Below are 13,922 nucleotides of genomic sequence, written 5' to 3'. Positions count from 1 at the left end.
ACTCGGAGCAGGATTACACGGTGGAATTCAGGACCCTCAGACTCGGTGCTGGATTACACGGTGGAATTCAGGACCCTCACACTCGGTGCTGGATTACACGGTGGAATTCAGGACCCTCACGCTCGGTGCTGGATTACACGGTGGAATTCAGGACCCCCGCGTTCGGTGCTGGATTACACGGTGGAATTCAGGACCCTCACCCTCGGTGCTGGATTACACGGTGGAATTCAGGACCCCCGCGTTCGGTGCTGGATTACACGGTGGAATTCAGGACCCTCACCCTCGGTGCTGGATTACACGGTGGACTTCAGGACCCTCACACTCGGTGCTGGATTACACGGTGGAATTCAGGACCCTCACACTCGGTGCTGGATTACACGGTGGACTTCAGGACCCTCACACTCGGTGCTGGATTACACGGTGGAATTCAGGACCCCCGCGTTCGGTGCTGGATTACACGGTGGAATTCAGGACCCTCACACTCGGAGCTGGATTACACGGTGGAATTCAGGACCCTCACACTCGGTGCTGGATTACACGGTGGAATTCAGGTCCCTCACACTCGGTGCTGGATTACACGGTGGAATTCAGGTCCCTCACACTCGGTGCTGGATTACACGGTGGAATTCAGGAACCTCAGTCTCGGTGCTGGATTACACGGTGGAATTCAGGAACCTCAGGCTCGGTGCTGGATTACACGGTGGAATTCAGGACCCTCGGACTCGGTGCTGGATTACACGGTGGAATTCAGGACCCTCACACTCGGTGCTGGATTACACGGTGGAATTCAGGTCCCTCACACTTGGTGCTGGATTACACGGTGGAATTCAGGAACCTCAGACTCGGTGCTGGATTACACGGTGGAATTCAGGAACCTCACACTCGGTGCTGGATTACACGGTGGAATTCAGGTCCCTCAGGCTCGGTGCTGGATTACACGGTGGAATTCAGGACCCTCACGCTCGGTGCTGGATTGCACGGTGGAATTCAGGTCCCTCACACTCGGTGCTGGATTACACGGTGGAATTCAGGTCCCTCAGGCTCGGTGCTGGATTACACGGTGGAATTCAGGACCCTCACGCTCGGTGCTGGATTACACGGTGGAATTCAGGACCCTCACGCTCGGTGCTGGATTACACGGTGGAATTCAGGACCCTCGGACTCGGTGCTGGATTACACGGTGGAATTCAGGAACCTCACACTCGGTGCTGGATTACACGGTGGAATTCAGGATCCTCACACTCGGTGCTGGATTACACGGTGGAATTCAGGACCCTCACGCTCGGTGCTGGATTACACGGTGGAATTCAGGACCCTCACGCTCGGTGCTGGTGGAATTCAGGATCCTCACATCGGAGCTGGTGGAATTCAGGACCCTCACAGCAGAGTGCAGCTGATCCATTACCATCACAGCTTCTTGAAGCACTTGAAAGGCGATCAGTCAACCTGGGAGATGCCCATTGACCTCGAAAGCCTCAACACTCCGACCCTCCATATTGAAGTGTCTTGTGTTATGACCCACCAGATCATCAACCAGAACCCCAGTTCTGTTCCCAGAACCATTTCAGGATGCAGGACCCTTATCTGCAATGCCTCCAGAATTCAGGCAGTGAGAAAGAGCCCTCGCCATCGCACACCCCTCATACAGCATGAGTGTTAGTAGAGGAGGAACTTGTGTGATTACTGAGGAGCAGTCAGTCATCCACACATGAAATCATCAAATGCCCACTGCATCAAAACCAGCACCACCAGGTAGAGATGAGTGCCGAGCTCCCCCCCACCACAGTCCTTTTGTTTCAGGATTGTAGCCCGACTCACTCTCTCTGTCCTCCTCCACAGCCCTTTTGTTTCAGGATCGTAGCCCGACTCACTCTCTCTGTCCTCCTCCACAGCCTGTGTGTGCACATGAGACTCTGATGGATTCCAGTGCAGCGGGCAACTCTCTGGACTTGTCTCTGCGTGTGCCGCTTGGACCCCTGTTGAGTCTATCTCTCAGCCCTTCTGCATCACAGCCACTGAAGGACGTCCCTTGTGGTCTGGGATGGTCAGAGCTCACACGCGAGTATCTGAGAGCACCATGCACTTCCTCCGTACTGACTCACCCAACACTCCTCTCGTTTGGGTCACCCCTGGCCATCAGTTCACTGCTGAGTTGGGGACCTACCTGATGCAACCAAAGTTCAGTTCACCCTGTGAGTCCGTGGAGATGGAGGAAACCCTTGTCCTCACCAAAATCCCACAGGAATACCACAACTTAGCCATCGCCTTCAGTAAAAGGAAAAGCACCTCTCTGCCACCTCACAGGCCACATGATCAACCTCCTGGGAACTACCCCTCCCTGAGGTCAGCTGTTCTCTCTCTCCACTCCTGAGACCCATGCCATGAATGACCACATCACCGAAGGACTAAAGCATAGCTTCATTCAAACATCCCAGTCCTCATCAGCTGCAAGGTTCTTCTTAGACGAAAGGAAAGATGGGGGTCTCTGTCCCTGCATCAGCTACCTTGCACTCAACAAAGTCACCATTAAGAACTGCTCCCCTCTCCCCTTAATGGATAGCGCAATCAAAATGCTCCACAGGGCCAGGGTATGAGTGGAAGACAATGTCCATAACATCCACTGGCCACTACGAATACTTGGTGATGCCTTTTGGGCTTTCCAACAGTCCAGCCATTTTCCAAGCCTTAATTAACGAGCTCCTCCAAAACATGCTAAACAAGTACGTGTCTCATCTTCTCCAGGGATCCCCAAGACAACAACTGTCACATCCATACAGTCTGCCAGCATCTCCTCAAGAACCAACTATACTGCAAGTTAGAGAAACGCCAGTTCTACACCCCAATCATTTCCTTCTTGGGTACATCCTTTCACCCAAAGGCTTAACCATGGACCCAAAGAAAGTATGTGCCATCATTGAATAGCCCTGACCATGCTCCCTCAAACAGCCACAGCACTTCCTGGGCTTCTACTGCTGTTTCATCAAGAACTACAACCAAATCGCCACACACCTCACCTCACCTCACTCTGCAAATCACATACCTCACTGATAACCTGGTCTGTTGTTGTGGACCTCTCTTTTGAGAAGCTTAAGAGACACTTCACCACTGCTCCCATTCTCTGCCATCCAAACCCCTTTGGACATTTTCTGTTAGAGGTGGACGCATCTAACATGAGCACTGTGGCCACCCTCTCCCAACGAGGACTGGACAGGAAGACACACTCTTGTGTAGGTTCCACTCTACACAGCACCATTATGGATTAGGGGTACTCACCTTTAATTAGACCTTGGAGGAATGGAGACAATAACCGATAGGAAGCACAGAGCCCTTCCTGATCTGGATTAACCACCAGAAACTCATTCATACAACAGGCCCACAAACTCAACCCATGTCAGGCTGACAGGACCTTGTTCTTCAACTTCATTATCTCCTACCAACCCAGCTCCAAGAGCAGTAAGGTGGACGCCCTATCACGACAGTCTGACCCACCTGAAATGGAATTTAACCCTCAGCCCATCATTCCATCCTCGAAGATCCTTGCCCTGATTGGAATTTTGAGAACCAGATCCGCCAGCCCATAGGGCATGAGCCTGCTCTGGCTGACACACCTGACAACCGCACGCACGAGCCAGCAGCTGTGGGCTCTGAGGCACTCTAGTGGGCTCACCCCTCATGAGGCACTCCAGTGGGCTCACCCCTCATGCCTCTCCAGCCGTCCAGTTGCATGCCGGACTCTGGATTTTCTGAGGCCCCGGTTCTGGTGGGCCCTCATGGTTGCAGATGCAGGTCAGTTCATTCTGCCTGCCCTCAATATGTTCAGTCCAGTTCCTACAACCTGCAGGCCTCTGGGCTCCTGGGACCCTACCAGTCCCTCAATGCCAGTGGTCCCACCCACTGCCATGGATTTCATCAGGGGTTTGCCACCTTCCAATAGGGCCATGGGAGTCATCAGAGTGGTAGATTGGGTCTCCAAGGCAGCCCGCCTCCACAAACTTATGTCAGCCTGGAACCCCAGCATGCAGTTCACCTCTGTGGTTTTCCTCAGGATATCGTGTCAGACTCGTGCCCACAATTTGTCTCCCATTTCTGGCATGCCTTCTGCTCCCTCCTCCGCAGCTCGGTAAGTTTGGCTATTATCTGCAGACCAACGGTCAGTTAGAAAGAGCCAGTCAGCAAGTGGAGAAGATTCTACAACATTTTGCCTCCTCCGCCACGAGCATATCGCCCTTTAAAGTGCTTCATGGCTACCAGCTCCCATGGAGGAGCCAACAGTAGAAGTCCTGTCCGCCAGGGCCCTGGTTCACTGCTGCAGGAGGGCATAGAGGGTAATCCTTGTGCCAACTGTGCCTACTGCTATCATGCCAAATGCCAGCAAGGCCCAGCCAGACAACTCCAGCCTGGGGAGCATGTCTGACTGTCCACCCGGGATCTGCCCCTGCACACAGACGCCCACAAGCTCTCTCACTGGTCCTTTGATCCCTTCAGTATTACCCATCACATCAATCAAGTTGAATAGCTTGAAGAAGAGGGCCTATTGAGCCTGATATTGGTTGAGTTGGTGAGTCAGTGGTTCTGGTGGTCAGTCCAGATCAGGAAGGAGTCAGTGTTTCCCATCAGCCAACGTGTCTCCATTCCTCCAGCTGCCCCCATCCCTCAGGATCATACCTGCTTTCCATGTGTCCTGCCACAAGCCCCTTATCCTCGGACCACTCGACCCACCTGAATCTGCACCTCCCGAACCTAGGATGGTGGATGGTGGTCCAGTGTAAATGGCTTGACAGTTGATGGATTCACATCATCGTGGAGGGCGTGTTCAGTACCTGGTTGACTAGGAAGGGTACAGCCCAGAGGAGAGGTTTTGGGTGGCATCTGCTTTCACCTCGGACCATCAGGAAGTTCCACTGGACCCATCCAGACCATCCTGGGCCATCAGGAGCCAGACATAGGAGGGACGTCCTGTCAGGCTTGTACAGCGGGCACTTCCCAGTCTCCACCCAATCACCTGCCACTTGTTTCCAACTCATCACCTGCAGCCTATTTAAACCCTGCTCTCATGCACAGTTCCTTGTTCACCCATCGAACCAGCCAGCTTCTAGCCTTCAATTACCTTATTGCCTACGGTATTTACTATCTGTTGTTTCTTGTCTGGTGGCCTCTTGTGGCTTCTTATTTTGTGGTCTATTATTAAAGTTACCACTCATCACTGAATCGCCTCTGCTGCTTTGGTCTGCTCTACATTTCTGGGCAGTGGGTGGTGGAAAGGTTTTGGGATATCAGCAGCTTGCCACAGGACACTCAGCTTCTGATCTGTTCTTGTTACCACAGTAAGCATGTAACAGCCTATTTAAGTTAGCCCATAGAATGTTATGATAGTGTACTCTTATGCTGACACCATTGGTTATCAGAATCTTTTTGGAAGTTGTCATTTATGGCACTTTTGTGGCATGAATGTTATTCATATGGTGAGGTTATATGGTAAATATATAACCCACCATCCACAGAAATGGATTCACAGGAGCTCTTCTATAACATTTCATTTATCAACATCAACTGCATGTGAATAGTCAAGCAAACCAATCATCTCTTTTTTTTTGCAGAGCTTAACTTTTTCTATACTGTGCTCGCATTCATTTTAGAATACTGTTTATCATTTATTCCAATGTCTGTCTTTTAACATGCAAAAGATTCCCAGCAATATGAAGCTGATTTTAACTTTAATTCTACTTGTATCAACCATGGTGTTTGGAATGAATTACTTCACTGAATTGACTGTTTTCAACCCACTTCACTCGCTTAGAAAATATGGAATATGGTTCCCTTTAATTGTTTTCTCACAATTGTTTAACAACTCTGCCAATAAAACAGAATCTGAAACAATTCTGAAGGCACCACGTGCACCTCCACAAGGGAAGGCATTGTTTAAAGAAGATGGATAAACCATTGAATGTTGAGGCTAGTGACATTGAAGGTGGAAACATGGCAAGAACTCTGTTGCGTTTTTAGGAGGCAGGGGAAAGGGAGGTCGATGTGCGGGAAATTGCATAGAATGATCAAGGACTTCAGAATTCTCAGTACACCATCAGTACTCATCAATAGGCTTCAAAACCTACCACCTCGTGAACGTGCTCAGCCTACTGCTCGACTCTCTCTACAATCATTACTGCATGGTTATGCACAGCTCAAACACCAACTATAAACTCATTGATGACACATTCATTATTAGCAGAATCTCAGGTGATGATGAGGGGGTGTACAGGGGTGAGGTAGATCAGCTGGTTGAGTGGTGTTGAAGTAACAACCTTGTACTCAATGTCAGTACGACATTGTGGACTTCAGGATGGGGAAGTTGGGTGTACACACATCAGTCCTCATGGAGGGGTCACAAGTTGAAAGGGTGAGCAGCTTTAAGTTCCTGGGCATCAGCATCTCAGACAATCTATCCTGATGCAATCATGAAGAAGACATGCTTCATTGGGAGTTTGAGGAGATTTGATATGTCAGCAAAGACTCTAGCTAAATTCTACATATGTACGGTGGACAGCTTTCTGACCGGTTGTTCTCCACCTGGTGTGGAGGCTCCAATGCACAAGATCAAGACAAAGCTGCAGAGGATCGTAGACTCAGCTGGCTTCATCCTGGGCACTGGCCGCTCCACCATCAATGACATCTTCGAAATGTGGTGCCTCAAGAAGGCGGCATCCATCATTAAGGGCCCTCATTATTCATGACATGCCCTCTTCTCATTGCTACCATCGTGGAAGGCCCACAAGGGTCTCAAGACTCAACATTTTGGGAATAGCTTCTTCCCTCTGCCACTAGATTTCTGAATGGTCCATGAACCCATGGACACTACTTTGTTAATATTTCTTATTGTAACTTATGATAACTTTTGTGCATTGCATTGTACTGCTGCCACACAACATTTGTCAGTGATAATAAATCTGATTTTGCAAATTCAGTCAACGGGAATTTTCCTTATAATAAAGTATAAGTCCTGACATTGATTAGAAAAATTACAAGTATGATAAAAAGGATGAAACTTACACATATTTTCCAATTGGAGGCAAGAGGAGAAAAGGAAGAGTTAAAGCATTGGCAGTGGGGTAGAATCCATTCAGATCAATGTAATCAATGTAACAATCAAAAGCATTAAGTGCTTCAATTGTATCAACAGAAATATAAAAGAATTATAAAAAAAAGCCTTCAAAATGCATTTGTGCACATTTTATATCTCACTCACATAAATATTCATCACTATCAGTTTCTTTTTATATAACATGACTTTTCATGAGGCCTAATATTGCTAGGCCTCACCTCACTGTTAGAGATTGTTGCATACTGTCAACATGGGTAGAATTATCATGTGTTTGAAGTACTTAGTGTCAGTTTGGAAGAAGACCATAAGGCATACAAGTAGGAGTATTCAGCCCATTGAGTCTGCTCTGCCATTCAATCATGACTAATTTAGTTTTTGCTCTCAATTATTCTCCTGCCTACTTCATGCAATGAATTCCACAGATTCTCCACCCTCTGACTAAAGAAATCCTCCTCATCTCTGTTCCAAATGGGCATACTTTTAATCTGCTTTAGGTGTTTAATTGGAATATTTGTTTATCAGGTTTCATAACCTCTGCTCTATTTTAGGATTCTCTCTATCACATTAGCCTTAAAACCTGGAGGTTATTAGCATGACCTCCTTGGTTGTCATACAGCGAATCCTAAAGACTCAGCAGTGCTCACAGAACGGTGAACTTCATGTGCTCCATAGAGTCATAGAGCAGCACAGCACAGAAACAGGCCCTTCGGCCCATCTAGTCTGTGCTGAACCATTAATCCATCTAGACCCATTGACCTGTACCCAGCCTCATTCTTTGCCAACATCCTAAAAGAATCCTAAATATACATGCGTTGCTAACCAACAAGGAGAAACATCACAAAGGGCATAATAGCAATGCCTAAGGAGGCGCTTTTCCTATTACAAACTGCGTTAAGGCTTTGGTCTGTCACATACTGAGGGTATGAAATCATTAAGAGACATCGAGAATTGGGTGCGGTGCTCTGAAGCTGACTGATTCCTTGGCATGATTCAACTCGGGTGTGGACGGGCAGAATGGCTGTGGCAGAACTGGGAGAGTAGGTATCGGGATGTGAAGGAGTCCCTGCTTAATGCGTGGAAAATATTTCCTGCTTAGAAAGATGAGAGACTAGAGTCATAGAGCCGAAGAAAAGTACAGCACAAAAACAGGCCCTTTGGCCAATCTAGTCCATGCCAAACCATTTAAACGGCACTTGGACCATAACCCTCCATAGCCCTACCATCCATGTACCTATCCAAACTTCTCTTAGACAATGAAATCGAGATCACATGCACCGTTTGTGCTGGCAGCTCATTCCACACTCTCACGACCCTCTGAGTGAATAATTTCCCCCTCATGTTCCCCTTAAATTTTTCACCTTTCACCCTTAACCCATGACCTCTGGTTGTAGTCCCACCCAAACTCAATGGAAAAAGCCTGCTTGCATTTACCCTATCTATACCCCTCATAATTTTGTCTACCTCTATCAAATCTTCCTTCAATCTTTTCTGTTGCAAGGAATAAAGTTCTAACCTATTCAATCTTTACTTATAACTCAGGTCCTCCAGACCCGATAACATCCTTGTAAATTTTCTCTGGACTCTTTCAACCTTATTTACATAAAGGTCTTTGTTCAGAGAAACTTCAGACTTTGCACACAAATCAAAGAAAGCTTACAAAACAGGAAATCTGCAGATGCTGGTGTGTGAAACAAAAACAGAAGATGTGGGAACAATTCAGTCAGTCAAAAAGCATCTGTGGAAAGAAAATCTAGTCAATGGGTATTAGGGTCTCTTCCGCAGAAATGAGGTTTTCAACTGGCTAGGTCCTACCTACATTTTCTGTTTTAGTTAGAGACAGTTACAATTCTGTTCAACAAGCAATTGGGACATTGGTCTACCTTGCAGGAGGATAAGAGGACAAAAGCAGAAACCTTTGCATCAGTTATATAAGGTCCTGGTGAAACCATATGTAGAATATTGTGCACAGGCCTGGTTTTCCAGGAAGGATATACTTGTGATAAATGAACACTTGTAAATCTTTGGAATTCTCTACTCAAGGGGGCTGTGGAGGCCCAGTTGTTGAGTATATTCAAACAAATTGATATTCTTTTTTAATATTGAGGAACACAACAGCTATAGTGTGGGAGGTGGTGCCATTAATAAAAGATCAGCCATGACTTACTGAATGGGGGAACAGGCACGGGAAGCCCAATAGTCTTCACCTGCTTCTGTTTCTGATAATGGGAAATGAATGTTGAAATTCAGTGAGTCTCCTTTGTAATAGATTCAGTTGGACTGAGGGAATTTAACCTTATCTCACTTTTACCCTTAGTAAGGCTGTGTGCCAGGGAAATTAAAGCTGTGCATCCGGGAGGTAAAGGTATGCTTAGGTACAAACTGCAGAAAATGTTTTTAAGTGAAGTAATCTTATCATTTGACTATAAACCATCTATCTCAATATACCAGATGTCCTCTGGTGAAGTACTCCTGGCCAGTACCTCACGACACTCCATTTAAATTATGCCCAGGATTTGGAATAAATCAGAAACTTTTAACGAGTGTTAACACAGTTGCAAGTCTGGTAGATCAGTCATGGGCCCTTATCTGGGGAAGTTTATTGCCCACTTACTGTAGCAGAGTTTATTAACAACGCAGAAATAAGATTACACTAAGCGTGTGTTGTGCATGTGCACTTCCCCTGCTTATTCCAGACCAAACTGGAAAATTCTTTTCTCTTGAACATCAAACTCTCGTTACGCATTGTCTGCTATGTTAATTCTCTCCCCAGCAGTCTTGGCACAGTCTAACTCTCTCTAACTTCCTCACTCTCTCATTGATAACAGAGCGTATACTGTTCCCCTGTAATGTATCAACTGTCTTTATCCAAAATCTTCTGGCACAGGATGGTGTTTGGAGCTCCTTACCTGCCTGCACCAGTGATACAATAAGCAGAAACCTTGTGAACAACAAAGAGGATGGAACTTAGAATTATCCTGGCTCACTCAGGAGTTGTGCTAATGCCCGACCAGCTTGTCAGTATTCTGCACACATAGAGTGCAGCAGAAGCTGAGAAGTTCTAGCCCAAGTGCAGCCATGTAACTCATCTTTGTTCACTCAGGCAAGCAACCTCTTTTTCCGACTACGTGGTAACCCTGTGATGTGACGGCACTGCATAAACAGGAACCCTGCATTACTGTGTCAAACCATTTCGTTCTTTAGGACACAATAAACGCAAGCCCACTTGAAGTTTACAATGTTGCCTAGCTATCAAATCCAATTGTCAAGTACAGTAAATTTACAGAGAAAATCCTTAACACAGATGTGGCGATTTTGATCTTAATGTAAAGTGGATGTTGGCAAATTAGCAACCAATTTTAAACCCCTTGCAGTATTATTTACATCGAAAATAACAGGCTGGTGTTATGCAAAGAATGCAGAGCGTTCACTTTAAAATGTTTTATCCTGTTGCATGGTCAAAATCACCCATATTTAATACAAATGTAACAAGTGGTGCTTACATGATTATATCCAACTATAGGTGTATTTTAAATTTTGTCTGTTAATGATACTGGAAGATGTCAGAATCAATTTATCAAACAATCAATTCCTGAGCTGATCATTGAAACATGTTAGCTAATGTTAGATGTTCTCAAAACAGAATGATAGAGCACACAGAATTAATGCCACGATAGACTAAAACCGTCTATCACAAACTCCTACTGTACTGCAACCATGCTTATCCAAGACAAAGAGGCAATGTCTGTAACTACAGACAAAAGCAGCAATGACTTTAAGAAATTTAATTATCTTTTTCTAAAGGCTGGAAATTGTGCTGAGTTTTGTGTCCACTTTTCAAAAGCCAGTTCCATTCTAGAACATAATGTGACACCAACTATGATCCAACTTGCATCTAGGAGCTATGTAATGCTGCAGAATGCTCCTTCATATTCGAATTAGAAACATGGAATAATGACAGTACATGAAGCCCCAATCTGATTGAAATAATGATGGATGCTTTGACATACCACTAATCTATCAATTCTGAGCCTGTCTTAAGAATGAACAGAACAGAACCCATGTTGCTCGTGTTTACTCTTGTGGTTAGCTTAATGAAAGAGGAGTAATGTACCCTGAGTGATTGTTTTTACTAAATGTACCAGAATCGCTGATTGTTTCCAGAAGGTTGCCTGTGGATGTTCTCATGCGGGGGTCAGGGCTGCGCAGGTGAACAGAGTCCTCATCTCGGAGTAACGTCAGGTCCTGCATGCTGAAACTCCGCAGCTTGTCCGACAGCACTCCTTGACCCTGGGCAACATAGGAGATGGATGATGTTAGCTGCAAGTGACACCTAACTGCGGCAAGATAACCAATTTGTAAACTAGTGTTTGAGGATGCCAATGGAACAGTCCTCGCTACAGTAACAAGCACCAGACTTGATTCCCCAGAGTTCTTATTTAAACACTATTGTGTGCAATTAAAGTAGAATGTATTATAGAGGGAAGAGTGCTTAATTCAAGATTTGTAAAAGAGCTTAATGAAAAGAACCATCAGTTTCTGAATTACTTACAGATGGAAGTGGTACACATGCTTTGGTGTGTATATACACATACATGTGGGAATACTTGGGATCCTGACATTCGCAGCTCAAAATCTTCTGGCCCTGGTGCTAGGAACTGCTCTCTCAATGTATGGAGTCACTTCTAAGGACTCTTCATTTCATGTTCTCGATATTTATTGCTTATTTATTAGTAGTATTTCTTATTTTTTCTTTTGTATTTGCACAATTTGTTGTCCTGCGCACACTGGCTCTCCACCCTGTTGGGTGTGGTCTTTCATTGATTCTACAATGGTTATTGGATTTATTGAGTATGCCAACAAGAAAATGAATCTCAAGGTTATATATAGTGGCATGTATGTACTTTAATAATAAATTCACTATGAGCTTTGAGCTTAGAAATGGGTGTGTAGTGTAGGCCTCTGTTAGTCTCGATAGACCATGGATTTGCGCCTTGGAAAGTTTAAAATATAGCAAAAATTAGTTAGAGATTAGAGGATTGGGAAGCTTTTAAATACCAACAAAAGGCAACTAAAAACCATAAGGGGAGGAAAGATTAAATATCAAAGAGGATACCAAAAGTTTATTACGATATATAAAGAGCAAAATAGAGGCCAACGTGAATATTGGACCACTGGAAAATGATGCTGGAGAGGTAGTACTGGGAGACAAGGAAATGTCGGACAAACTCGATAAGTATTTTGCGTCAGTCTTCACTGTGGAAGACACGAGCAGTATGCAAGAATTTCCGGAGTGTCGGGGACATAGGTGAATGTAGTTGCTACTACAAAGGAAAATGTGCTTGGAAAGCTGAAACATCTGGACCAGATGGGTTCTGAAAGGGGCAGTGAAGAGATTGTGGAGGCATTAATAATGATCTGTCAAGAATCACTAGATTCTGGAATTGGTCTTGTGGATCAGAAAATTGCAAAAGTCATTCCACTCTCTAAGAAGGGAGAGAGGCAGAAGAAAGGAAACTATAGGCCAGTTAGCCTGACTACAGTGGTTGGGAAGAGGGTGGAGTCGACTATTAAGGATGAGGTTTTAGAGTACTTGGAGGTGCGTGATAAAGTAGCCAAGTCAGCATGGATTCCTTCAGGGGAAATAGTGTCTGACAAATCTGTTGGAATTCATGAGGAAATAACAGGCAGGATGGACAACGGAGAGTCAGTAGATGTTGTTTACTTGAATTTTCAGAAGGGCTTTGACAAGATGCTACACATGAGGCTGCTTAACGAGATAAGACCCCAGCATAGTACTGGAAAGATAATAGCATGGATTGACAGAAGGCAAAGAGTCAGAATAAAGAGGACATTTTGCTGGTGACAAGTGGTGTTCCGCAGGGTTTGGAATTGGGACCACTACTTTTCATGTTGTTGGTCAATGATTTGATTACAAAATTGATGATTTTCTGTCCAACTCTGCAGAAGATACAAAGAAAAGTGGAAGGGCAGGTTGTGTTGAGAAAGCAGGGAGGCTGCAGAAAGACTTGGACCGATTGGGAGAATGGGCAGAAGTGGATGATGGAGTATAGTGTAGGGAAGTGTATGGTCATAGACTTTGGTAAAAGGAATAAAGGCACAGACTATTTCCTAAACAGTGAGAAAATTCAAAATTCAAAGGTGCAAAGGAATTATGGAGTCCTTGTGCAGGATTCCCTAAATGTTAACTTGTGGGTTGAGTTGGTAGTAAAGAAGTCAAATGTAATGTTAGCATTCATTTAGAGAGGAAATTAATATTAAAGCAAGGATGTAATGCTGAGGCTTCATAAGCATTGATCAGACCACACTTCGAGTATTGTAAGCTGTTCTGAACCCCTTATCTAAGAAAAGATGTGCTGGCATTGGTGAGGTTTCAGAGGAGATTCACAAGAATGATTGTGGGAATGAAAGAGTTAACACATGAGGAGCACTTGATGGCTCTGGGCTTGTACTTGCTGGGGTTTAGCAGAATGAGGGGGATCTCGTTGAAATCTATCGAATATTGAAAGGCTTCGACAGAGTGGATGTGGAGAGGATGTTTACTCCACCATTAAGGACACCTACTGGTCTATCCCTCACCTGCATTTGGTGAATCTAACCACCTGGCTGTGCTTCTGCCTCTACAGACAGAGCTGCAGAGTGCAGCGATAATGAAGAAGACTATGAAGAGCAGGACAGTGAAAGCCAAGAAGCAAATTCAGGATTGCTTCTAGTCAGTGAACTAGAACACATTCAAGAATTCATTGAAGAACCTAAATGGATATGCTGCTCTCAGGGTGGACGAGTAACACCTCATACTCTGTCTAGG

General features: G+C 45.2%; 1 protein-coding gene across 3 annotated transcripts in view; it reads right to left on the bottom strand.

The window, feature by feature from the left end:
• The window catches only part of reep2 (receptor accessory protein 2), a 98,730-nt gene that overhangs the window by 18,269 nt on the left and 66,539 nt on the right, over positions 1 to 13,922 (bottom strand). For all 3 annotated transcript variants that reach the window (XM_073067793.1, XM_073067794.1, XM_073067796.1), the window contains one exon: positions 11,236 to 11,383. In XM_073067793.1, coding sequence (XP_072923894.1) covers positions 11,236 to 11,383 — 148 coding nt within the window. The remainder of the gene's footprint in view (positions 1 to 11,235; positions 11,384 to 13,922) is intronic.

Source organism: Hemitrygon akajei, chromosome 15, assembly GCF_048418815.1.
Source record: "Hemitrygon akajei chromosome 15, sHemAka1.3, whole genome shotgun sequence".
Taxonomy (NCBI): Eukaryota; Metazoa; Chordata; class Chondrichthyes; order Myliobatiformes; family Dasyatidae; genus Hemitrygon; species Hemitrygon akajei.
This window is presented reverse-complemented; position numbering and strand designations above follow the sequence as displayed.